General features: G+C 48.7%; 1 protein-coding gene across 1 annotated transcript; it reads right to left on the bottom strand.

Moving 5' to 3' along the window:
- Positions 1–433: 433 nt before the first annotated feature.
- Positions 434–26,070, bottom strand: LGI2 (leucine rich repeat LGI family member 2). The gene is made up of 8 exons (XM_066232681.1): positions 25,695–26,070; positions 23,671–23,742; positions 21,884–21,955; positions 19,337–19,408; positions 14,384–14,455; positions 13,021–13,190; positions 8,092–8,256; positions 434–2,928 (listed from the first exon to the last, which is right to left on the bottom strand). Exons 1-8 carry the CDS (start codon positions 25,883–25,885, stop codon positions 2,111–2,113), a joined length of 1,632 nt encoding a protein of 543 aa, XP_066088778.1. The 5' UTR covers positions 25,886–26,070; the 3' UTR covers positions 434–2,110.
- Positions 26,071–27,189: the final 1,119 nt, after the last annotated feature.

The following is a 27,189-nucleotide window of genomic DNA, read 5'->3' as shown; positions in this document are numbered from 1 at the left end:
TCTACAGACGTCTGGACCAGGAGCGTCACGTCAGTCCGGTAGATGCTGGGGCTCTCTCTACAAAGCTCCTACTTGGCTACCTGCCAAGTGCCACCCCGCCTTGTCTGAAGGGTCCCGTGTGCCAGGGGCGTGGTTGACGGCCTGAGGAACGGCAGCGCAACCCCACTCTCAGCCTCTAATGCGGGGATCGGGCATCTGCAGTAAGTTCAAATAACCGGGATGGCAAAACAACACAGGAGAGTCGGTCGTGCTTTAAAAAAAATAAAAACACACGCCTTTTCTCCTGTTCACCTGGTGCTTAGTAGGAACATTTCAAGCAACGGCACCACTATGTGTGGATGAGTTCGTTCTTTAAAATCCCGGCTGTACCAAGGGGGAAGTCCTCAGCCTGCAGTCCCAGAATGTACCCAAGAGAGCTACTGTGACATCAGTGCATTGTTCTCTAAGTGCTATTTATTGCCTCGATCTGCATTGCTTAATCTGGAAACAACAAACACATTCATATTAGTGGCAAAACATCTACCTACTCATGACTCGGCAAACAAAAATCATTTTGAAAAATAACAATACAGTACAATGATTATGCTACGTTCATGGCTAGAAGTTGTTGGGTTACCCTTTGAGAGCCCCCCCAAAAGCATTCACTTCATATTCTCTGACGAGAACCAGCTCAGCAGGCAGGACATTCACCTGGACCTGCACACAAAACCAGACCCCCTCCCCGACGAGCTTCCTGGTGGTCTGCACCAGAGAGGTCCTTTGAGAACGGGCCACCTGGACTCCTGAGTGCAGGACCCGGTCTCTGGGATTCAGAGTATCTGGCTCCAAAGCTGGTCCCTACGGATCAGCTGGTCTCCCCACCTATAGGATGAGCCCCCTGGCAGCATGTGGCCTGAGTGAGCTAAGGACAGGAGAGGAAGGGGTGTGCTGTCGTGAGCACCCCGGGTTTGACGATTTGGTGCTCTGACACCTTTGGAAGGGCGGTGTTGGCAGCAGCAAGATCAGTAAATCAACCAAAGCAGACTGTTACATGAGTAGGGAGGTAGGCAGCTGGGTAGGTAGGTCTGTTGCTATTCAGTGACTTGAAGTGTTAAGTTGCCCAGAGGGCAAAAACATGCATCAATCAAAGGGCCATCTCTAGGTTTCAAAGTACATGGAGACTTGTATCAAGTCCCCCTTGATGCCCACAAAATCTTACTTCACAAACTCCCATCAGACAGAAACACCTGTTCTATTGCTTTAAGGACAGAATGAAAAGCACCGTTCAGTCTTTGGGCTGTCTGCTGGTTCCCCGCACGCTCAGAGGATGGGTTCAGAGAAGCAGATGAGTCACAGAGAGCATCAGACAAGCGCTGTTGCTCCGGCCGCCACAGGGGTCAGCTCTGAACCGCAGGAAAAAGAGAAACTGCTTTGTCTCACTCCTGGGTCCACAGCTCATGCTGAGCCTGGACATGTGTCAGCAGAATATTTTCTGTGTAGCAGGGGAAGCAATCTGTCAAACATTATTTTGTTGACACACCCATGACAAGCATCCCTGTGAGCCAATGAAATAGCCAAGGTTCTGCTAGTAAGGGGGGTTTAGGAAATTAGGATGGCTCAAAATAGCATTGCTGAGTGTTATCAGATTTTTAAACCGATATCAGCAAATCTTTTCAGCTGACTTTGGCTTTAAGAGTTCTTACCAGAAAGATTGCTAAAACGGGATAAAAAGGACCCATAGTTTGTTTGGTCTTTTTAAAAAATTTCATTGTAAGAGCTGTCCCCCCCTTATCTGATTTTCTCTTTCCTCATTAGAAAAAAAAAAAAAGTCAGATTACTTTCCTAAATGGTAAGACTTAATACTGTATACCCTTTTCTCGAGAATTACAGGCTTTAAGATGTCTTTTTAAATGGGAGAATGGACACTTCATGCAGCTAGTCAGTAAATGCAATCCCTGATTAAAATGCGAGTTCTAAAAGTTGGAGGACTTCCGTTTCCCCGATGTATTGTTCGTTTCAGACCTCTGAACCTGGCTTCTTCCTCTTCTTCTTCTTCTTTTTTAATGTTTTTCTTGTTCTTCTCTTAGGAGAGCTACTGCTGCCTGTCTTTTAAATTCACCTAATCCCCCCTTCATAAACTTAAGTCAACAACTATGTGTTCAAAAATCTTGGTCTTCCCTTTGAAACTGGACGCGAAGAAGAAATCCCTCCTGTCCGTGGAAACGGCAGTGAAGGATCGCGGCGCCTGCACGTAGATCTCCTTGAATTTCTTGAAGAGCTGCTTCTCCTTATCCCACTGGTAGATCTGAGAGAACGTGTAGTCACTGCCCAGGGCCAGGTAGTGATTCTCTTTAAAAGAGAAGGGCTGCAGGGTCATGGCCCCCCGGGATGGAAGAGCCTGGACCTCCACAAACTGCTTACTGTTCCACCTCATGACCCGGGAGTCCCCGATGAAGCGGGTGAGGGACAGGTAGAGGGCATTCTGCATGCGGAAGCTCTTCACGGCCAGCACGTCCTCCATGTTGGGGATGTCACTGTGGGGGACGAACTTCTTAGAGCTTTTGTTCCACTGGAGGATGATGGGGACCTGGGAGCGGCTGGACAGGATCAGGTGCGGCTTCCCGTCGATGTCCACAAACTCGGCGTCCGTGTCCCGGAACCACTCATGCAGCGACTGGTACGAGTAGAAGCCTTTGCTGTTCCATTTATACACCGTGGACAGGCCGGCTTTCGAGCTGTCCGCGATGACGAAGAACGTCTCCTCGTCAATCTGGAACAGCTCGATGTCGTTAGGCTTGGAAATGCGAGAGACTTCGATGTCTTGGAACTTGACAAACTTGGTCCAGCTCTCGTCGTATCTGTAAATGTGAGAGCCGCCGAAGAGCTGGGCCACCACCACGAAGACCTGGTCGTCGATGAGGATGGCCTTACAGCCCACAATGGACTGACCTGTGCCCCAAAAGAAAGGAGAGGGGATTAGGGGCAGCCACGGTCACAGGGGTGTTCCTCCACGGCGACCCCGGGACCCTCGGGCACTGCTGGTGAGAAATGTAGGGCAGCTCCCATGAAACCACAGGAAACTTAAACCATTGAGAAATGAAACATAGAACTGCCATAGGATCCGGAAATGCTGCCTCCGGACCCTTAGCCAAGAGAATTCCAAGCAGGGTCTTGAAGACATATATGCGTACACCGATGTCCATAGCAGCATTATTCACAATAGCTAAGAGAGGGAAGCAACCCAGTGCACAGTGTGGTCTAGCCATACAATGGAGTGTTATTCATCCCTAAAAGGGGAGGGAATTCTGATACATGATACACTGCAGAGGAATGTTGAGGACACTAGCCATGTGGAGTAAGTCATCTGACAAACACACAAATACTGTAGGACTCCACGTCTATGAGATACCTAGAGTAGTCAGATTCACAGAGACAGAAAGTACAGGGTGTGGCTGCCCAGCGCTGGGAGGGGGGTAATGGGGGAGTTGTGGTTTAACTGGTGGAGATTTTCAGTTTTGCGAGATGAAAAGGGTTCTGGAGTTTGGTTGCCCGATAATGTAAATGGACTTAATACAACGGAACAGTACACTTAAAAGTGGTTAAGATGATACATTTTAAGCTATGTCTATTTTCCCATAATTAAAAATAAATAAATATTTTTATAAATGATAGTTTCAAAGAAATAGGTAAATGCTCATCCCCTGGGTCTCTGTGTCTTCAGAGGCAGGTGAACAATTCAGGAAATTCACCAACACACCAAATGCATCGTCTTTGTGCTAGTCAAAACAATACTCCCCAAGTCCACAGGGCAGAAAGAGCCAAGTAAACGGGCTTCTTCTCTGGGCTGAGGGGCGATGGTTCAACAGTACGAGTGAGGTCTCATGGGCAGGAGGAAAATAATGGTAATAAGGGCTCTTGAAGACATTTGGCCTCTTCTGACTTCCAGAGCCAAGGAGACTGAGGCAGAAAGTGTTCAACCCTGTGACTCTAGCCCAGGTGTCCCAGGGTTCCCAGCAAAGCCCCACACAGGAAAAGCTTTCCGACCCTGTGCCAGCTCCCTCAGCACGCAGCGCTCAGCCTCCTTGTCTAGGAAGCGAGGCTGAGGCTGCTGCCAGCACTGCCCTACGGGGCTACTGCACAGAAGAAATGAGAAATTCATGGTCCCAGTGTTCAGTCCAGAGCACCCATACATAGGAAGTAGTCAATAACTGGTAGCTATCGTTATTGGATCACTGACGCCACTGTCTCGATAATCAAAATACCCAGCTCCTTCAGAGACTGCCCCCCCCCCGCGCGCCGATGCCCGCAGAATGGGCAATGGGCAGAATGAGCTAGCTCAGGCAGCACAAAATCAGAACCCTGCAGGAAAGGGGGAACATTTTCCGTAGTGACTCCCCTGAAGGTCCGAGCACCCCCTACCATTCTCTGCCACTCTGCATCGGACCCCCAGTCACTCCCCCCCTCGACATTCCCCTGCTAGCCAGCAAGCGATAGGAGCACCCACGTTTCAGAAGTATTGACCCTCTACCTAGGGCATTCGATTAGAAGTGATTTCTTTTCTCTGATTTTCTAAGGAATTGAGACCAAAGTGAATTTGGTCTGTAAGTTACAAGGGTAGTTAGACAGTTTCTGTCCTTGGTAATAACTTGGGGGGGGGGGGGCAGAGAGTAGGTGGTTTTATAGTAGTATGTACTTTTTGCTTTCATTGGTTTCGACTTCTTGCAAGAACCTGGTCCCTTTCCTCTGTTTATTGCACTTCTTTTTTACTGAGTATAAAAGTTTTAAATGTTCACCAGAGCAAATTTTTAAAATAATAATAGATAACACTTATAAAAGACCAAGCACTGTACTAAGCCCTTCACACGGAGCTTTACTCATCTGATCCTTGTGACAACCAGACGAGCCAAGTACGAGTATTATCATGATCCCCATCTTTTAAAGGGTAAAAGAGAGGCACAGAGAAGCTAAGTAACTTATGCAAGGTCACACAGCTAGTATGAGGTGGAGACTGGGATCCACATCCAGGTAGTCTGGGTCCTGTCTACACTCTACCAACAATGTACCAAAAAGCACAAAAAAGAAAATCCACATCCCTTGTACTGCAAGTGCTGAAATAATACTTAATATCTTGATATATTTCATTGCCAATCCATCCTCATATACAGATGCACTTTTTGAAAATAAATGTGAGCCTGACCTGTGGTGGCGCAGTGGATAAAGTGTCGACCTGAGAATGCTGAGGTCGCCAGTTCAAAACCCTGGGCTTGTCTGGTCAAGGCACATATGGGAGTTGATGCTTTCTGCTCCTCCCCCTTCTCTGTCTCTCTTTCTCTGTCTCTCTCTGTCTCTCTCTCTAAAAAAACTAAATAAAGTTAAAAATAAAAAAATAAAAAAATTTAAACAAAGAAAAGAAATTTGAGCTTATTGTATATATACATAGGCTTCTTATAACCTATGTTTTCTCACTTGACCTTTATGTTGTTCCAATTTTCCCATGTTATTTCATCTTCTCTAACTAGATATTTAAATACTACACAGTGTTCCACTGCGTGAATGCACCACAGTTTGTTTAACTAATCCCCTATTATTGGACATTGCAGTTATTTCTAGCTTTCCATTATCGTAAGTAACATGCTTCCTTATAGAGAAATCTTTTTTGGAAAACCATCTGGCAGTGTTCTTAAATGTTTGCTGAGTCAAACATCATGCACATTTTTTTTTAAGGCTTCTTGGGTTTAAACTACCGAACTGCTCTTCGAAAGTGGCACTGACGCCCACCCTGACAGGACTAATTGAGAGTTCACGCTCCTGGTCTCCTTCCTGCGCTGCCTGGCGTGGCGGTCCCTGCTGCCCGCAGCACCCTGTGGCCTGACGGTCTCAGCTGAGGGGCACGGGAGACGCGAGGAACTCGTCTTTCAGAAATGTCCCGTAATGCCTCTGTCCAGGTAAACACTCAATCCACGGAGTTGTTAGCAGCAGCAGAGATCATCGTGTGTGTGTGTGTGTGTGTGTGTGTGTGTGTGTGTGTGTGTGTGGTTTAATGTGGGAAAGAGAGATTACAGCCTGAACCATACTTTGTATAGAGAAATCAAAAAGCAAACAAAATGAATGAATGAATCAATGAATGAACGAATGGCATGAATTCAGGTATGCCACCAGCTAGAGGTGGAGGGCAGTGCCATCCCTTTTCAGGTGAAGATGAACCTGGGAGTGGGAAGGGGTGGAATGCAACAATGAGTCACAGTGGGGTGACCCAACATGCCTGAGCCTCAATCTCCCTTCATCTGTAAAGGTGTGAAAAGGAAGTTAGCAGGAAAAACACATGACTGCCTGCATGCGCCTCACAGCGTCCACATGTGGTACAGCTGCCCATTCCACAGATGAGGACACTGAGCCTCGGAGGCCACCATGACTTCCTAGCATGCAGCAGTCAGAGGGAGAACCCACATTCTTCAGTCTCTTTATAGAGGATGCCTGCTCTCCCTTATCAGAGGGCTTCTGGCCTCTACCTACGGGCAGGCAACCCACAGTAACATCCCAAGCGGCTGCTGTGAGTCTCCAATGAAACAAACCAGCACCTGGCACCTCGCAGGCCCACAACCAGCATTGGGAACACAAGCATTCACATGGGAGCTCCCTGCGCAAGAGCAAAGCTTCACTCTGCTCCCACCTCCTATCGTGGAAGAGAAGGCGGAGGGGCCGAGTCAGTCACCCCCCACCTACCTTCCACGTCAGGAAAGGGAGGGAAGCAAAATCACGTGGGTGGCGAGTCCGCCTCTCGCCTTCATTTTTCCTATCATGTGGACTAGGTTCAGGGTCCGAAGGCCTCAGCTCCCCTCGGCAGGTTCACCTGCCCCGCTCGGTGCTGAATCCGCACTTGGGCGACCGAGCTGCTCTCAGGAATGTGAACTCAGCACCGGGTGGCCAGATGGCCCCGACAGCAGACAGCAACACGGCTCGTCTGAAATAGCCTCTCGGTGGCATCTGCATGTGTGTCTCACAGACCTCTCAGGGTTGCGAGATGAGGCTCATTAGCAGCTCTGCGCCCAGAGGGCTGAAACGACACTTTCCCGGCCTCTCCACATCCCCGCACCTGCTGCGGAAACAGGGCTGCCGCGGGAGCAAGTCCTCGGCGCCTCCCCGTCCGGAAATTCCACCTAGATACACGTCTCGCTGCTGCAGCAAAACGCTGCTCTAACTCCAAATCAGGAACCACCACAGGAAATTCTCTCGTGGGGGAACAGTTGGGCCATTGTGGCGCTACTTATCGTGTTGGTATTGTTATCAGGCTGCGCGTGATAAATGAGAAATCTTTGAAAGATTATCTTGACTTTATCCACTTCTTTAAAAAGCAAGCGGACTATCCATTTTTGGTAGCACTGAGACACTGGGATCCCCTGCCCACGCTGAGAGAAGCATTAACTAAGCTTGTCCCAGAGGCCTGAATTCAGAGAGCCATGAATTCTCATTTTGTTTGCACTTATTAAAGGAAACAGTGATCAGCAGGACCTGGCAAGGGAACAGGAGCAACAGCTAGAGCGTGTACGTGTGTCTACATGCATGTGTGCGTGTGTGGTAATGAGCATGTGTACATATGTGCTATGTGAATGTATATCTGTGTGTACATCTGTGTGCATGAGGACATGTGCATGCGAATGTGTGTGCCTGTGTCTGTCCGTTCATGTGTGTGAGTGCATGAGCACATTTGCATGTGTGTTCATTAGCATATTAATGAACACTTAGCTTAACAGAAGTCAGAGGAGTCGTTTAGCTGCCACAAAGCTGGTGCAGTCTCAGGTCGCCATAACTGCTCGAGATGAACAGGTTCTCGGGGCGACCTGACTTCTCCCCACGCCGGGAAAATGCCTCCCACCACCTGCAACCCGTTATCCTCTCTTTTTTTCAAAAGGATCACCAACAAGAAATAGGATCACCACCCGAGGCTTCTCTTCTCAGCAGCGACGTGCCATGTCGCAGAGAGATGAGGGCAGGCTGAAACGCGCCCCCCAAATCTAACCACGTGAGAGAGCCGAGCGGCCCCTCGGTATGGCTGAGAACACATCTCCTCTCCCTGAAAGGAGGCCGGTAAATCCCGTCCAAGCCACAGCACACCTGTAATGTTGTCATAGCTCCGGAAATTCATCTCGATGTGGTCCCACTCCAGCACCATGCAGTTCTCCATGCTGGGCTGAGCGATGGCCACGTACACGTCGTTCTTGGAGTTGAACGTATCCACCGAGACCGACTGGTAGGGCAAAGTCTGATGAACCACAAAATCTGGGAATGGGTGTTTAAAGAGAAAGGCTCCATGAGATCTCTTGTGGGAATTAACGACCAACCCCTTCTTTCCTTTCTCTCCAAAAAGAGAAGGGGGAGACCGGGAGAGGAGCCACACGGACATCACAGTGAGCTTGCCCCCGGGCGACCGCAGAAGGTTCTGGCGTGCACAGGACCAGAAGACGGAATGCACAGCTTCTAACCCCACTTCTTTGAGATAAACAGCTCACAGGTTTGGCTAAAGGAACTCAATATTTTAAACAAATGTGGTGAGAACTGGCTTTCAAACAGGCAAGACAGAAAGGGTGCCGCAGAGCAGCATACAGGAACGCAACTGAAAAGTCCTCTGTCAACAGGGGTGGCAGTTGGGCAAATTCATTTGGGAAAAGCTGTATCCCTAGCCCTCTCGGAAGAGCCCGGGGAATAAAGAAAGCTGTTGGGTGTTTATTGTGGCGGTTCTCAAGCTTACCTGACAATGGGACCCTTTCACCACCTGTCCGCACGCTCCCCAGCTCTGCATTCCCCTGGTGACTGTTTGTTCACAGCAAAAAGTCAACCGCCAAATGGCACTCTGCACATTTGGAAACCAAGCCAAACACTCCGATACAGTCAGGGAGGTTTAGAGGGCCCCCGTGAGGGGAAGTTAACCTAAGCCTGTGCACTACTAGATCCTGGCGCCGTGCAGCGGGTGACGGCTGTGCCTGGGGTCTGTGACACTGTGCAGCTCAGCACCTGGCACCGTGCAGCGGGTGACGGCTGTGCCCGGGGTCTGTGACACTGTGCAGCTCAGCACCTGGCACCGTGCAGCGGGTGACGGCTGTGCCCGGGGTCTGTGACACTGTGCAGGGGGTGATGGCTGTGCCCGGGGTCTGCGACACTGTGCAGCAGGTGACAGCTGTGCCCGGGGTCTGCGACACTGTGCAGCTCAGCACCTGGCACCGTGCAGCGGGTGACGGCTGTGCCCGGGGTCTGTGACACTATGCAGGGGGTGACGGCTGTGCCCAGGGTCTGTGACACTGTGCAGCTCAGCACCTGGAGCCGTGCAGCGGGTGACGGCTGTGCCCGGGGTCTGTGACACTGTGCAGCGGGTGACGGCTGTGCCCGGGGTCTGTGACACTATGCAGTGGGTGACGGCTGTGCCCAGGGTCTGTGACACTGTGCAGCGGGTGACGGCTGTGCCCGGGGTCTGTGACACTATGCAGTGGGTGACGGCTGTGCCCAGGGTCTGTGACACTGTGCAGCGGGTGACGGCTGTGCCCGGGGTCTGTGACACTATGCAGTGGGTGACGGCTGTGCCCAGGGTCTGTGACACTGTGCAGCTCAGCACCTGGCACCGTGCAGTGGGTGACGGCTGTGCCCAGGGTCTGTGACACTGTGCAGCGGGTGACGGCTGTGCCCGGGGTCTGCGACACTGTGCAGCTCAGCAAGCACTTACAGGAGATCATTTATTTTCCCCAAACCTCAGTTTTATCATATCTTCTATAAACTGAGTGTCTGGCACAGCACAGACTGTTAAGTCATTTGAATGATAAATCTAATTCTTAGTAGAAGACCCCTTTTCCCTTCTATAATACCCCTCCCAAAAGGAGGAGGAAGAAAAGAAAAAGAGGAAGAAAGGAGTGGAAGAAAATAATCATGCATACGTGTGTGTTTGTGTGTATGGGGGAGGGGACTTGAGTTTAAACATCTCCCTCCATCCTCGTCTTCATTTATCTTTCACAAACGGCAGAGGCACACTCATGTGGAAAGCACTCAGAGAATGCACATATTGATATGACATCAATTTACTAGTGTTTAAGTATTATTGGTATTCTCTGCAAAAGCCTGCCATTTCCATTCACACTGGATTAAGTTCATGATGTCAGTGGGACTCTTCCAATTCAGGCATGGCTCCCACCGGAATCAACAGATTTTTACGTAGCTATTTATAGCACTTGCAGAAAATAAATTATACATGATGCCTATCCTATTGGGAGAGAAAGTGCACATTAATGCATTATTTCTCTTCGCATTTTCATCAGCCCTGAAATAGGGAAGCTAACGGGACCATTAGGATGCAAAACTCGCTCCCTCTAAGGAATTTAGTGAATTATCCACCTAACATAGGGAATCATGAGCAGGTAACAGGGATTTCTGAGGTGGTTAAAAATAGACTTCAGGTGGAGGGTTCTGGAAGGACTGTGATTAATCTAGAGAGCTGAAACAGTCCAGGGGTTGCTTTGTGGTGTTAATTACACCCCAGTGCCTGGAACAGAATGGTAACAGTACCTTCCTCTCTCTGGGAGGAACAGTATCTGCCTCCCTTCTTCCACCTGGAGAACTTACTCTTTTCCTGAAAAATCTGAGCTAAGAGGAAAATAATGCACTAAGAAAATGTGGGCCTTGGCCAATAGTCTCAGCAGTAGAGCACTGGCCCGGCATGTGGAAGTCCTGGTTTGCTTCCCAGTCAGGGCACACAGGAGAAGTGACCATCTGCTTCTCCACCCTTCCCCCCTCCCCCTAGTATCATTCTCTCTCTCTTCCTCTCCTGCAGCCATGGCTCTACTGGTTTGAGCCTATTGGCCCTGGGCACTGAGGATGGCTTTGTGGAGCATCTCCCTCCAGTGCTAAAAATAGCTCAGTTGTGAGCATGGCCTCAGATGGGCAGAGCATCGGTCCCAGACAGGGGTTGCCGGGTGGATCCCAGTCATAGCACATGCAGGAGTCTGTCTTTCTGCCTCCCTGCCTCGCACTTAACTTTAAAAAAAAAGAAAAAGAAAAGAAAAATGTGCTTTTTCCAAAATCTTTGGTGACAATGCAGTGACAGTGCCATAACTCTAAGAATGGGGTTGCCCTCCTCCTGATAAACTTCCCCCCAGCCTGTAACAGAACACCAGGGGGCGACACTTGATCTGAGCAGAAGACAGAAACCCCAAAACTCAGTTTATTGACCTATGTTCTTACAAGGCAGGGGACTCTATCTGGAGACAGGTCACAACTTGGCTGTCATTTTTTTCATGACAGAAGAAAACTAGCAGCAAGAATCAATTGGTCCATGAGTCTTAAAGGGATAAAACAGCAACAGAGAAAATCATCACCCCTCCCTGTTACCAGGGAGGAGTGCTGACTTTCTAAATTTTAACAGGATGCTTTTCAACAAAGACATACCTAAGAGAGAGAACGCCCTAACACATTTAGGGGCCCACGCTGCTCTGTGGATTCTGGGTCTAAGCCTGACGCCGGGACCTGGCCACCTGGGTCCCAAGCCCTCTCCGTTCCTAGGACAATTCTCCCAGCCCCAGATCGTGTTCATAACCATCCACAGGGCTCTACGCTCAGAAATCATGTTGTCTTACCTAAACCACTCCCAGTTCCCCAAGGCCCTCTCCAGCCTGTGTCATTTCTATCAGAGCTCCACAGACTTTTCCTGCTCTGTGGCCTGGTGTGACCCGAACCATGGAAACGCTGCTAACTCCACCTGGGGGTACAGAGAACCCCCCAGAAAGAAAAAACCAGATAGGAGGCAGAGAGGAGTCCCATCGAACTCTGGCTTAGCATTTCGTACCCGATGACCTCAGTTGTGGCACAAGTGGCTCCGACAGCGACCTCTGATGTATTGCCCTGCTCCACGATACACTAAATCGCCCTCCAGTGGCTGCGGCAGGCGAAGGGCCACCTGCCAGTTGCACGGCTGAGCGGGCGCCTGTGCAGTGACGAAAGACCAGGTCATTGCCGTAAGAGCTCAGGTTTTCTCTCAGAAAAGAACAGGGCCTCTAGGGCCCCTTATTTAGAAAGCTATCTAGAAATAAGCTTTACTCTGTGAGTGCTTGTTTGTTTGGAGGGCCGCGCCCGGACTGATCGAAATGGGGAATTCTGCTCTCGAGGTTGCCTTTCGAGTCTCTGGAACTACTTTCTGTGTTCTCATTCCCGTTCCCCCTATGGAAGGGCCTCGACGCCCTGTAGATATCAAATCTCAGCGCCGACGTTTATTTTTCCAAGTCTGATCAGGGCGTTTCATACTACGTGTGGGTCCTCTCTCCTGTAAGCCTGGCTTCAGAAGCTGTGGCCACTCCGTCCAAGCCTTTCTCATGAGGACACTCACCTGCTCTCTATAGGATGTGTAGGGTGTTGAGACTGTTAGTATTTTAATTCTACTTTATGGCCTGAAAAGTGTATGAAGTGAATCCTGAGGTAGGCCCCAGAAAACAAAATCAAACGTTTTTGCATTTTCCCCTCATTGTGAGTTTCTTTCTTTTGACAACTAACTGTTAACATACATTTCTACTTTGCTGTTGGTTGGTTATAATTTACCTAGTTACCTTTTTCCATGGAACTCCAAATTCAATTTATAGATTTTTAAAGCCTGGGATTTATTACTTAAAGTTTCAGTAAAATTCATATAATTTCCATCAAGAGAACTGTCATTTAGGCTTACTCTGCCCTGGCTTTCTATGGAATCCAAACTGATTTGAAAATTTTTTTAGGTTAAACTTACTAGTTTATACCTTGACCTTTAAAAAATATCTTTAGAAAAATGTGAATTTTGTAAAGAAGCAAAAAAGAAGCAAAATTAAAGTCAGTACAGTTAAAAAAAACCCTCTAAACTGTTGAGGTATGTTTCATACCACATCAGTTCATATCTTTTAGAATGTTTATATTTGGCCTAAAATAATTTTGGTAGAAAATGTCTACACCCACTTTTCTCCACTCCCTGTCGGAAATCTGAAACAAAAACGAAGGGATGAGTCTAAATAAACAGTCTTCGATCGCAGAGGCTCTGAATACCTGTGGTTGTGCATTCGTAGTCAAAGCTGGTCACATCGTTGAGCTTCTTCTCCTGGTATTCCGGTGGACCGATACACAGCACGTCCGACACGGTGGAGTTCGTCATCTTCAACCACAGGTACAACCACTTGGCTTTGCAGTCACATTCAAATTTATTGCCCCTTAAGTCTCTAACAAGTAAAACAAAATGCAGAGGGGAAACAGACATGCCTGAAATGTCTGGGCAGTGATATGAGACTCCAGAATTATTAACATCTTGATATTTTTCATACCCTCCCCCAAAATGTAATTTTAAAAATGTTGGTATCTAATAAACATCTTATTTTTTGTTCTTATCATGATACTGATGTTATTTAGTAACTTTTAGTAGCTGTGATTTTTAACTGCGTGGCCAACCGAGAGCTTTCAGAGCCAATGGAGAGAGCACCATCCATCTCTCCAAGCTCTCTTGAAACTCTCACGGTGCCACGCTGGACACGGGGCAAAGACAAAAAAGCACACCGCCCAACAGAGGTGTTCACAGACAAAAGCGGGGCATTTTTAGGAAGCCAGTTTTCACAAACACAATTGAAATTAAGACCTTATTAAACTATAGTAGGTCCAGTGAGAAGTGACAAACACTAGAACAGGGGTCCCCAAACTATGGCCCGCCGGCCGCATGTGGCCCCCTGAGGCCATTTATCCAGCCCTGCCGCACTTCCTGAAGGGGCACCTCTTTCACTGGTGCTCCTGGAGTACTGTATGTGGCCCCACCGCAAAGTGCGGCGTCGCTCACGTACAGTACTACTTCTGGTGATGCAGGACGCACACCATATGTTCCGGATGCAGGTGGCTCCGGAAGCACGTCATATCACTTGTTACAGCTAGCAGTGACAAATATGGAACCGGACATTGACCATCTCATTAGCCAAAAGCAGGCCCATAGTTCCCATTGAAATACTGGTCAGTTTGTTGATTTAAATTTACTTGTTCTTTATTTTAAATATTGGATTTATTCCTGTTTTGTTTTTTTACTTTAAAATAAGATATGTGCAGTGTGCATAGAAATTTGTTCATAGTTTTTTTTTTTATATTCCGGCTCTCCAATGGTCTGAGGGACAGTGAATTGGCCCCCTGTGTAAAAAGTTTGAGGACCCCTGCACTAGAAGGTAAAACAGACAGATACACTATCTCGAGAAAAGATGGTAAAATCCCCAACAGAATATAGCCTATATGGTGTTTCCCAGTGGGCACTATTTTATGATAGATTTTTTTTTTTTAGCTCCAACTTCAAAGAAATGCAATAAGGAAGAGAAGCCAGTTAAAGACATGATTAACTGGGGTCCAATGACAAGCAGACATAAACTTGATTTTCATTACTTACAGTTCAATCAGAGAGTCTAAATCACTGAAGACGTCTCTAGGGAGTGCTTTTATGTGGTTATTGGCCAAAGAACTGGAATGAAAAAGCAACACTTTAATGTGGTTATTATCTTCATACCCTATTACTCTGAAGTCCCTTAAATAAAGTAATGACTTCAAGCAGAGCTCCAACCCTCTTCAGCACAACGTGGTTCAATTTCTGGCTTTGGTAAGTGATGCCAAGATAAAGAAATAAATTTAGTTTTACAAAAATAACATTATAAATGCTGGAGCTCAATGTAAATCTTTTGTTTTGTCTTTAAAACAAGAACTTATTAAGCTCTCGACATATATGTGTAGCACTCATGTTTCTCAGAATAAAAGCCCAAGACCCTCCGCTGTCTAGTTCAACTCGGTTCCCACCCACCTATGGGACCACATCTAGACCACGATCCAGCCACACTGGCCTCTTTGTTATTCCTCAGACTGGAGAAGTGCAGTCCCAGCTCCAGGCCTCGGAACTGGCTGTCCACCTGCCCAGAAGGCTCTCCCACCAGAGAGCCCCACAGCTTAGGTACATTGTAGGTACTCAGTAAATCTTGGTTGAATGAATGAATTATGCACTAAAATGACAGTGATTAAAAAGAAAAAGAAAAAGAAAAAAAGATGGAGAGTCTTGCGCCAAGTTCTCTAACGGTCCATTTAAGTGAATTCTATCACTTGTGACTCTAAGAAAGGACACAGTAAATATGGTTTCACATAAAGACCCTCAGTTCTAACCCCAACGATATTACAAAATCTCAACGAACCGCATTTAGAAAATGAAGGGTGATCAACTTTGTTTTCTCATTAACGAAGGCTTATCAGAAACCATCCTACATCTCGCTCTTAGTGTTGAAGAGCTTTCTGAAGTGTCCTAGCCTCCCACCCCGTCTCCCAGAAGCAGACTGGAATGAGCACCATCAAGTCTTTCTCTGATGAGTCAGGGTCCTGCAGTGACCCGTCATCATCCTGCTAACGATGGATGTCCACAGGGCTGGGCTGCTGACGTGGAAAGATGCTGGGTGTTGAGACAACGTACATCAAGTCTGATTTCCCCCAGGCATTACGTATGCTCTGATATGAGTCAGCCAAGAAACCGGTGCCTGTATTGTTTTTCTTTTACACATGAGTACAAATAGCAAAACTATAAATGAGAAACACGTAGGCAATTCTGCACCAACCTCTTAAAGTGTCTATACGAAATGAGCCTTTTGTAGCATCATAATGACCCATCCCAGAGAGAATTTAAGAAATGACTGTTTCTCCTTAGACTCAGCTGGAGTGGAAAGCTTTGAGCCCATTGGTAACCAGCCATTCTGGCTTCCAGATACCAACAGAACAGGGGTAGACCCTTCCCATCTACGGTACCAGAGACTTTCCAACCTTTCTTTCCAATATGAGTTATCTGTACATTTCTAAAGCTGTCGGAAAACAGACTGAATACATAATCAGACTGCAAATACACTGAAATAGCTTTCTGAAATTAAAAAGAACATGTCTGATTTGATTGTTTTTTTCTGGCTGACAGTTACTTTACCTGAAAAAGTACCAAAAAACGTTTTTGGTGGTTGTTGTTTCTTTGCTACTTAATGGTTAATTATTTAGCTGATTTTTTTTTTAGCTACTTGAAACGTATTGTATTAAGGTGATGTGAATATACGAAATGGTCGAGGCCAGAAAAGCAGACTGCTTAGCAACCGGTTCCAAGCGTTCGATTTAGATTTCCAAAGGCTGAGTTATTTAGATGGACCATCCACCTTGCTCACACTCGCTGCAGAACATCTTACTTCCCACTTCATTTTATCTACAAATTCATGGCACTGACTTCATCTCTAAAACTACTTAACGGCAACCTGTCCCTTGGGCTTGACAGGACTGCCGGAAACAAACGTCCTAGATTTTAGTTACAGATTGGCCCAGCTCCTCCTGTGCTTTGAAACCTGATCGTGTTCGTTTACATATAAATGTGACCCTGTCCGGTGTTGGGAAAGTTCATAAAAGATAAAAATCAGATACTTAAACAAATTCCAGAGAGTGGCTTCCTTAATCACAACAAGGGTGCACTTGAGAGAGTGAGGTATGCTCTCTTTGCTTCGGTTACAAAAAGGGAGTGGGGGGTGATGGGAGGATCAGTTTATTCTTAAACAAGGTATTAAATACTTGGATCACTACAGACGTCTCCAGCCTGGGGGAGTCCACTTTAAAAGTCCCCTGACTTGCCCAGAAGTAGAGTCTGTATGGAAAACCCAGCTCAGTGAGGAGCCCACTGGTCAGCCAGCGAATCAGAAAGAATGTCCCGCTGGCTCCGCCCTGTGCCAGGTGCTGGGAGAAGAGCGGAGCAGAGCCTTCGGAAGACCCTCAAGGGGCCTCCCCTTGGGAAGCCCTCAGTGCGGCTGCGGAGGTAAAACTAACGTCCGTGAAATGGCACCAACCGGTACGGCCCGAGTCTACGGTGCAGTGCTGGGTGTGTGAGCCAACAAGGAGGGCCACAGGAGTGAGGGGAAGAGCCGAATGGCTCCCCCCGGAGGGGGTGGAAATGGGACTTGAACGTTGAAGAAGTAGATTCCATGAGATCCCTGGCAAGAGAAAGGATGTGAGGACAAGCTCTGGAATGGGATGAGTTGGGTATGGGTGGGGGCCCCTGAGCACCCCGCGTTCTGAGGACATTTAGGGAGATGGGGCTTGTGAGCTGGGGAGAGGGGGGCTGTCGGCTTGACTGTCGGATGCCCAGACATGCTGGGACGAGTGTATTCATGCATCAGATGCTCCCTGGACCCAAGCAGAGGGCTCCCTCATTCCCTCTGCATTTCATCCAGAAGGAGGTGCCTCCTACACGTACGTACATCTGTTATACACATATTGTTGTGTACAGAGGCACGAGCATGCGCACAGAAACACAGTTATATACGTGCATGTAGAGAACTCCATGCACCCATGGGCACATGTGCGTAAAGCTATGTAAATGTACCCGTACAATATCTGCGTGCTTTCACCTGCTTTCAGACCAGGGGCCACAGCCAAGTGGTAGAATGAAAGTTGACATCTGGGCTAACTCAGTCACACGGGCTTTACTTTAGGGTCACAAGTTGCCCAGAGTCTTTGCTTAAACCAAAGCCCCTCGTTCCTGACTTCTGGGAACTGGGTTTACCTGGCCATCGCTCCTCCTCCCCAGACACCCACGGCTGTCATCTTAGCAGACCCTCTCTGGTCACCCCAATGGCCAAGGCCACTCAGCAGTCCATGGAGAAAATAGAGACTCCTTAATGAGTGGAGGAAGGGAACAATGCTGTTGCCGCTGATGAAGACGCTGACCATGGTAACCATGTCACCCGTACCCTGAGTGTTGGCCATGGGCCACGGGCTGGGTGCTTGCAGGCAAGCATGAACCCACTACGTGCAGCAGTCCTCGGGGTCCACCTAGTCATCCTCATGTTAAGGATGAGGAAACAGGCTCAAAAGGGCTAAGCAGGCCCTGGCCGGTTGGCTCAGTGGTAGAGCGTCGGCCTGGCGTGCGGGGGACCCGGTTCGATTCCCAGCCAGGGCATACAGGAGAAGCGCCCATTTGCTTCTCCACCCCCCCCCCCTCCTTCTTCTCTGTCTCTCTCTTCCCCTCCTGCAGCCAAGGCTCCATTGGAGCAAAGATGGCCCGGGCACTGGGGATGGCTCCTTGGCCTCTGCCCCAGGCGCTAGAGTGGCTCTGGTCGCGGCAGAGCGACGCCCCGGAGGGACAGAGCGTCGCCCCTGGTGGGCGTGCCGGGTGGATCCCGGTCGGGCGCATGCAAGAGTCTGTCTGACTGTCTCTCCCCGTTTCCAGCTTCAGAAAAAATACAAAAATATATATATATATTAAAAAAAAAAAGGGCTAAGCAACAGTAATAAGTGATGGCCTTGAGATCTGAACCCAAGTCTATGTGGCCCCAAGCCCAACGTCTTAGCCTTTACAAGAATGTGGGGACTCGGCATCGAGATTGAATTAAAAGGAAAAAAAAAAATCAAGGCTTTTAGTTTATAGGAAGAAAACCTGAAATAATAATGCCAACAAGAATCCAGTGCTCGCTGGGCCTGGGGACAGACACCTTTGCCTGTATCTGGAAAACGGCCATCTCCTTAGATGCTCTATGGTCAGGGTGCCACACCCTGAGGGGACTGCCGCTCCTGCCCAACTCCCCATTCAAAGCCCTTCCGTTTACTCAACGAGAAACACAAAATACCCTTCACACAAACGGGACCTGGTTCCTGGCTAATAAATGGCTCCTACCAAGACAATGATTATTTTTACATTTTCATAAACACAGCTCCTCTTTTTTCCTGATTTCTACATTTGCTAAGTGTGTGCCCTTACTTTATTCTGATATGCCAATTCAAATCAATTTGTTTAACTTTTTTTTTCCTCCAGAAAGCTATTAAAAAACCCACAGAGCTTAGCTAAGCCAAAGATTAATCCAACATAAAAGAAAATGCTATTTGCATTCAAATGAGAGAAACCACAAAGATGTCTCTATTCCGTGTTGTCCTAATTCTGACACGGCATTCACCGATCTTCTGTGATTCAGGTAAGCCTCAGTTCCTAAGTCTGTAAAATGGGGGCTCACTGATGATTGTGAAAGAGGAGAGGAGAAGGCTCACTAAGCACCCAGCCTTGGGCCTGGCACAGAGTAGCTATATGACACATATCAGTTTCCTTCCATCACTCACATAGGCCCGCGTGGCTCAGAATGCTCCCTGTTTGACATGCAGTCATGTGGCCCATGACGATGACCCATGGTGGATGACTATTTGACAATAGAGAAACCTCTCGGGCATCCTGGAAATTAGTTTCTTTCAGAGCATGTCCAAATATGGACAAAAACAGTCAAGAGAAAGACAGACATCAGGAAGTGGCTCTTACACTTTACCCTTTAAAAGGACTGGCAACACTTTTCATCGGACTTACAGGTGAGTCAGGTCCCGGAGGCCACGGAAGGCATTTCTTGAAATGGTTTCTATTTTGTTCCCTTCGATGAACCTAAGGAGAACAGCAGTATAATTAAACTGAATTTTCTCAGCGTAACATCTGTAAGAAAAATGATATTGGTATGCTTTGGGGATAAACTCTAAAAGCATTCATGGATTTTTAAAAATTCATGGCTGAAGAGTAGGTCAGCGGTCACAGGTGTGCGTGCAAAATGGATGGACACAGGTGTGTGCTCGGCGCTCTCTCCAGATGCCGCGTGGGAGCCTTCACCTTCAGAGTTGGCACCGTGGATGAAACATCTCAGGGAAAAAAAGAAGAAAGCACTCTACAAAGGCAAGAAATGTTCATATCTCTGCGAGCCAGGAATGCTCCCGGAAGGTCAACCCTTCTGACATTTCACAGACCAGCTATTAATACTTTTGTTAATGTCATTGTCCCTTGAGGGGAGCCCATTGTTTCACATCTCCTTATTAAAGTTTTTGCTGAGGGGGAATTCCATTAAGCTTGGCTTCTGGCAAACTTTGAGTTCACACTCTACACAGTCTAATCTCTGAACAAATCAGGGCAGATGCGGGGTCCTCTCAAAAACCTCAGCGGCACTAGGAAGTGGGAAGTATAATGACACTGAGTATGGGCCCAACTTCTTGCTCTGTGCCGAAACATCTTGGGGCTTGAGCCTAGGATCATGCAATAATAATTCTGCCATGCTTTAAAGCAGTGGTTCTCAACCTTTCTAATGCCGTGACCCCACAATACAGTCCCTCATGTTGCGGTGACCCCAAACCCAAAAATAATTTTGATGGCTACTTCATAACTATAATTTTGCTACAGTTATGATTCGGAATGTAAATACCTGATATGCGTTATGTATTTTCCGATGGCTTTAGGCGACCCCGCCGAGGTCCCGATCCACAGGTTGAGAACCGCTGCTTTAAAGGCTTCGTGGGAATTACATGCACCACGACTGTGCTCTAGGGCCACACAGACCCACAGTTTAGTTTAAGACACCACACCTCCTCCAGTGGAAGAGGGTCTCTGATGAGAGGGTCCAGGGGAGGGGCTTTGCAACACGACGCCATTTGTTAATGAAATAGTTCTGAAGTCTTGCACTGAGAACTTTCTGGTGCCTGCTTTTTTAAAGCTGGGGGTCTATTTAGTGTTAAACTAAGCTAACTTCCTCCCTGATCACTTAAGCCAGGGGTCCCCAAACTTTTTACACAGGGGGCCAGTTCACTGTCCCTCAGGCCGTTGGAGAGCCAGATTATAAAAAAAAACTATGAAGAAATCCCTATGCACACTGCACATATCTTATTTTAAAGTAAAAAAACCAAAATGGCAACAAATACAATATTTAAAATAAAGAACAAATAAATTTAAATCAACAAACTGACCAGTATTTCAATGGGAACTATGCTCCTCTCACTGACCACCAATGAAAGAGGTGCCCCTTCCGGTAGTGCCGCGGGGGCCGGATAAATGGCCTCAGAGGGCCACATGCGGCCCGCGGGCGGTAGTTTGGGGACCTCTGACTTAAGCAGTAAGATGAACTGCTCACAAGAGAACCGGGTAGCTTCACATGGACTCCCTCCATCATTGCCCGCTGACGCACTCCACTAGAACCCAGCTGGAGTAGGCGCTTCAGCCCTACCTGTCTGTCCATGGCAAGCACGCTACCATGGTGTCATGAGATCACACATATCATGTGCACTCTGGAGAAAGAGCTCTAGAAACATCGTTCCTAAGGACGCAAAATCAGCAGAGTTTTTTCTTAGGCCCAGGATGTGCTGAGAATTCAAACATCTACCTGTTCACCTCCGATAAGAAAGCCAAGACGAGGCTTAAAAAACCCCTCTGAATGCTAAGTAAGGCAATCCCATCTGATAGCAGGATTAATATTATTACAAAGTTATAGAAGACAAGATGAAGGGGCTTAAGGGGAAAAAAGACGTGAAAGGGAGGAAAGGCACAAATCAGAGGGAGGGCAAGGCTCACTGCTGGGCAAAAAAATTGCACATCTAAAAGGGAAAAAATAACCTTTTTTGATAGGAGAAGAAAGAATATTAGACCCTTGTCAGCAGCTCACAGGAACTACTGCAAATGGGACACAGGCCAAGTGAATTAAAAACATGAAGTTGTATTCCCATGTAGGGAGACTTTATTAAAAATAAGTAACCCTCAGAATCCTCCAGCTTCGTTTCTGGCGGATCAGCAAATCCATGTGTAGTTATGGGAGGCAGAACTATCCAATGCAATTTCCAATTGTGCTTACTACATGACAAATTAAATGTCAGCAGAGAATGAATAAGTATTTTTCCTTCTTTGTTTCCTTTCCCCCTCTTTGTCCCCAACCTCCTCCTGTCCCGGCGTGTTTATACACAAGTAAACGACAGAAGGTCAGCATTGAAAAGAGAACGGGGTTTTCTCCACCCTTAAGTCCTCTAAGAGATGTTGTTCAGCTTGGAAAGCAAGAGAGCAATTCTACCGACATACCAAATGCTCAGCAAATAGGCAAAGCACAACACTTACAGGTATTCAAGATGAAAAAGTCCAGCGAAAGCGTCATCCCGGATGACTGTAAATGAGTTAGAATTCAGCAATCTGGAAATAAAGGACAGGTTTGAATGCAGAGACATACAGCTAGAGTCTCCCAGTGAGGCCGTTTCTGTTTCCTTCCCTGTGTTCAACTCCGTGGGCCAGTACGGGCTCTTCTTCACCTAAGACTGACCCATCAGATGCACAACCCAAATCACAGATGCTAAGAGGAAATGGAAAGGGGGTCCCCGTTGTCCAGGCTTTCTGATTAACCCCATTACTCTACCCTTTCCGCCCTGTGGGTCCCAGTAAATATGGCCTGAGAGCTGTTGTTTCAAAACATTCTAACTAAACAGCACAACTAAACAGCCAGGCGACGCTCAATGATGCACGAGCTCTTAAAGGAGCTAACTCAGCCCTATTTGGGGGGGAATCTGAGCCCAGAGAAGTTAAGTGACTCACCAAAGTAACACAGCTGAGACCAACTCTCCTCCAAAAATATTAGAAGCTTTTCTACTATATTATCCATTCCCATGAGGAAAAAAAAAAAAAAAGTTTAGGAAACCTTCGGAAGACTATCACCAAATATACAGCTCACAAGAATTAGGGGATATTTCAAAATGAATAGGAAGCTATAAAATATCCCCTAACTTTTGTGAGCAGAATTAGGGGATATTTCAAAATGAATAGGAAGTGATAAAATCCCTAATTTTTGTGAGCAGTGTAGTTTTGTATGGTCGCTACCTAAGTCTACTTGATAAAAGTTTATATAGTCTCTATAGTTACCACTTGAGTCTATTCTGTAAAATACCTAAAACTGTATTCCTAATCATATGGAAAGTATATTTTAATAGAAATCAGAATTTCCAAGATACTTCAGAATTTAATGTTATAAGTTGGTACATAACATTTCAAGAACAAAAGTACCAACATTCAGTTCACTTAGGATGAGTGATGACCTACATTGCATTTCTTCATATTTTTCTAAAGAATAGTGTTTAATTTTGATCTCATCTCAAGTTTAAGAAACCAGTACAGCTACAGAGGGTGAGCTATGTACTCACAACTTTGCCTGCCACTGCTTTGCTTCGAAAAGCTGCTTTCTGAACATTCCTTTTCACAGTAGAAAACATTAACCGACCTGGGAAACAGGTCACAACATCGGCACTTGCCAAGAGTGGCTAGGCCACAGAGCAGTTACAAGTGTGGATTAGAGTTTCGGCTGTGATTTTGAGCAAGTTACTGAACTCCCCTCTGAGCCTCAGTTGTCCCATCTGTCAAATGGGGAAATAAAAATAACCTCCTTGCAGGGATAATAAAATGACTAAATAAAAATGTGCGTATAAATACATAGTATGCTGTCCAACAGTTTAGATACTCAGTCAACTGGAAATACTGTTATTTCCAGAGTAACCCTAAGAGTTTGAACTGTAGGTTTTCTTTTAAAGTGAAGGAAACTTTTAGGTAAAGTCCTGGTCGAAATTCACAGTAATCATGTCTCCAGTTGCCAGATGTGGGGGGTTGGGATCTACAATAAGGACCTCAAGGAAAACTTGTGTCAGAAGGAAGGGACACCGAGCACAGAGCCTTCGGCCTCCGCTTGGTGGGAACACCACAGGCCGAGGTACCGCCAAGAGCCAGCCACGGTCTGTTTACCCACGGAGGAGCTTGTGTCGTTCAGGGAGAACTGATATCAAAGACACAGAGATCGCTTCCCCCGGGACTGCACCTCCGTACCCCCCCCCCACCCCCCGTCTTCAGGGAGAACTTCCCAGACTCACAGCAGCTGCAAGGAAGGCAGATGGGAAAACATTCGGTCCTTGATCTCCGAGAACGTTCCATTTACCAGGCTCCTACAGGCAAAAGCAGAACAGAACAAGGCCTGGGTTGTTGAAGTGCTGAGCAGGGGCGGGAATCAGTCTTATTGTCCGCCTGTACTTCAGACGCCTCCACTTAGGAACAAGTCTTAAACCCGTCAACCGGGAGCTTCTTGGGGTAGGAACAACGGGAGTCAAGTTCGTGTTCCAATGAACTGGATCGATATGAAAACTAGTTTGAATAACAGAAACTTTTACCATTAATTAGTCTAGCTCCTCTTCCTCAGATGTTATCTCAGCCAGTATGAATCCATTTCCACCCCCCCACCCTCCACCCCTGCTTTCTTTTTCTCAACTACTGGAGGCCCGGGCTGCAAATGGATAATCACTCCACCTCCGCCCATGATTCTGTTTGTGTAGACACAGTGTTACTGTTGGCCGATGAAACTCCAGGGTAGGATTAAGCATTCCCCTTGGGAGCCCATCTCTGAAAGACACTCAGAGCACTCCTGATTAAATGCACCGTGAAAGCCTTGGGGGGAAAACTCAGAGGCACCTGAGCTTGAATGTGCAGTGGGAGGCTATGCCATCTGCCAGATTTAACGGTTAATGGTGGCGGCAAGAAGCTTGGCTCCATTATTGCCACGAGGTCCACCATCCTTTCTGGCCACAGCAGGACCTCAACACATCGTTTCAGAATTACTTTAGTTAGCATGCAGATAAATTAACCAGCTGCTCGTCTAAAGGATTTAACAAGGGGAATTCTAATTTCTGGAATCCTCCATGTCACCCAATTTGCAATATTAGGAACCAAAAAGGCCCTCTTTGCCTGCCAGCCAGACTTCTAACTTTCTAGAAATGCGAACAGGAAGCACTCCACTCCTGGGCCCAGGCCTCTGTGCCTTGCTGGGGGTAGGAGGCAGGGCAGTGTAGTACAAGAGGAAGTGCCCTGAGCATAGCAGCTTCACCTGGGAATTCCCTGTGTCTGCCACTGAGTGGGCATCCCCCAGCACCTTGGCCTGGAACATGGAGTCATTTCTGCAGGAAACATTTCCCAGCAGTAAAAGACATAGCTCAGTAGCCCCTTTCCAAGCCATTACAGGAGCTAGTCATGTGGCGTGAGTGGCTGCGTTTGGGCAGGTTGAAAGCATCTCTTAGCTGGTGGATAAATGATGTAGAGCCTTTCCCACCCTTCCTCCAGCACTGGAAAGGCAGCCAGTTTAATAGCTGGTGTGGAGAGGGGGCAAGAATTCGCTGTAGACTCAGGGCAAGAAGTGAGGCTGACTTCCAGCACTTCACCACTAGGCTGGGTGCCCCCCATGTCCCAGTACTCTGCCAGGCTCTCTGTGTTCCCCTCTTCCAGGCCACATGGGGCAGCCCTCACCCCCACTTTCAGAGGTTGTATGAGTTTATCCAGGTTCTTCCAGAACTGAAATGTGGAGCGTTTGGGATGAGGCCAAAGCACAGCCTCAGACCTGAGGTGGGACAGTGAGGCCTCAGCCCTTCCCGAGTAGACTCACTCCAGTCATGTTCTTTGCATATACACGCACACACACACACACACCAACATACACACAGCCTCTCAAACTTTAATGCACCCCAGAATCACCTGGGGACGCCAAATGCCGACTCCAAGGCTCCACTCCAGAGCCCCTGCCTCATTCCGCGCGGGCCCTAGAATCTGCATCGGCACAAGCTGCACAGGGTGGGTCTGATGCAGGTGGCCCAAGGGGGCCACACTTGGGGAAACACTGCCACAGGGACTTGTCAAGGTTCCCAGACTCTGCGTCTCGGTTCCCTCCATCCTCCCCAGGGCCCGAGACTCCACCCACGTCCCCCCGCAAGCCCCCACCCAAACAGAAAGAAACGGGCTGGCTAGTGGGGTCAGGTCGTGCCGTCCCACTGCCAGAAGCAACTCCCTGGCGACGGCGGGCGCAGGGTGGGGCGGGGCGGGGCGGACGGGGGCTGGAGGGGTCCCACTCACTCACAGGGAGCTGATGTCGCCCGGCACGACCCTGGGCACCCAGGAAGAGCCCACGCAGATGATGGACTCCTTGGTACAGCTGCAAGTGACGGGGCAGCGCGCCAGCCGCCTCACCTGCGCGCTCGGCGGGACCCAGCACGCGGCGCTCAGCAGCAGCAGCCCCAGCGCCCCGCCGCCGCCCCTCCGCAGAGCCATGCCGGGTCCCCCGGTCCCCGCCGGGGGCCCGACCCCCGCCGCCGCGCCGCGCGCTCGGACCCGGTTCCGCCGCAGCCGCGGGCGCCGCTCGCTGCTCCGCCGCCGCCGCCGCTGCTGGCCAGGACGAGGGCGCCGCGGGTGTGGGAGGCCGAGCCGCAGCCGAGCAGCATGCTGGCCGCCACCCCCACTCGGCGCCCCCCCACCCGAGCCCAGGCTGCTGGGCGGCCGCCGCCGCTGCGCCCGCCGCACTCGCGCCCGCCTGACATCAGCGCTCTCGCCCGCAGCCCGCTCTGGCCAATGGAGGATGCGGGCGGGTGCCCGCCCCGCGGGAGAGGGGCCGCGCCCCGCCCCCGCCGCGCCCCGGGCCGCCACCCCTCCGGGCCCTCCCCGACCCTCCCCGCGAGCTGCGGGAGGGGGAAAAAGTTGGGTGACCTTGGGGGAGGGGCCGACCTTGGACGGGGACCTCCTGGGGGAGCTGTGGGGGACCAGATGCCCGCAGTCCCTCCGCCGGGCTTCTTTTGCCCAACCAAAATGTGACAGAAAAAAAAAGTAGGGACAGGGGACCTGGCTTGATGACTAGGAAGGGAGATGTCGTCCTGGGTGCTTTGAAGAGTGCAGAATTCCGAGCAACCTTTATTAATTTTTAAAAGAAGGAATGAGACCAATGCTGCCGTGGAGATGGGCGGGGATGGCTTGTCCTGTCTATTGCGGTGGGGCGGCGGGGTCTGCCTCTCCCTCCCCCTTCCCCTCCCCCTCTGTCTCTCTTGTCCACAGCGCTGTGGGGTTACTGAAGCCGGTCCCCTACCCTGCGGAAGGAATGGAGAACCGAAAGCCTGCCACAGCGCTGTGCGCCCTGCTGCTTGGGGCCTGCCTGCCCTGTTCCCCAGCAAAGTTTCCCTGGGCATGCTCGCTGCCACCCCACCCACCCCAATTAAAGGATAGGGGTGCTTCCTCAAAAGATTGAGGGCATGATACGTTCTAAGCCAGCGGTTCTAAGCACTGTGCCTTTAATCTTCTCCTAACCTTCAGAGGCAGGTCCTATTAATATCTTTAATGTACTGGGGAGGAAACCGAGGCACAGAAAGCACCAGTAACTGGTTGGTGGTTCAGATGTAAATGGTTAGATGGAGATGGGGATTGGGGCATGGGGTGAGGATTGGTTATCGGTTCTGCAGAGCCCCTCTTCCATCCTGCATGTTTGCCACACTAGGCTACAATCTTATTTACTGCAAGGTAGTGTCAGCTGAGGAAATCAAAGAAAATGGCCAAAGCAGAACCAAAATGATGGCTAACAGCCTGAACTG

The sequence above is a fragment of the Saccopteryx bilineata genome, chromosome 5 (assembly GCF_036850765.1).
Source record: "Saccopteryx bilineata isolate mSacBil1 chromosome 5, mSacBil1_pri_phased_curated, whole genome shotgun sequence".
Taxonomy (NCBI): Eukaryota; Metazoa; Chordata; class Mammalia; order Chiroptera; family Emballonuridae; genus Saccopteryx; species Saccopteryx bilineata.
The sequence above is the reverse complement of the archived record's forward strand: the minus strand, read 5'-3'. Positions and strand labels throughout refer to the sequence as shown.

Excerpts from the sequence above, each read along its gene's own strand:
- LGI2 (XM_066232681.1), bottom strand. The coding sequence starts at position 25,885 with ATGGCTCTGCGGAGGGGCGGCGGCGGGGCGCTGGGGCTGCTGCTGCTG. Across the intron at positions 21,956-23,670 it reads CTGCCTTCCTTGCAGCTGCT|ATTGCTGAATTCTAACTCAT; the intron begins GTGAGTCTGGGA and ends CTTTATTTCCAG. Across the intron at positions 14,456-19,336 it reads CTCCGGGACCTGACTCACCT|TTCTTTGGCCAATAACCACA; the intron begins GTAAGTCCGATG and ends TTTTCATTCCAG.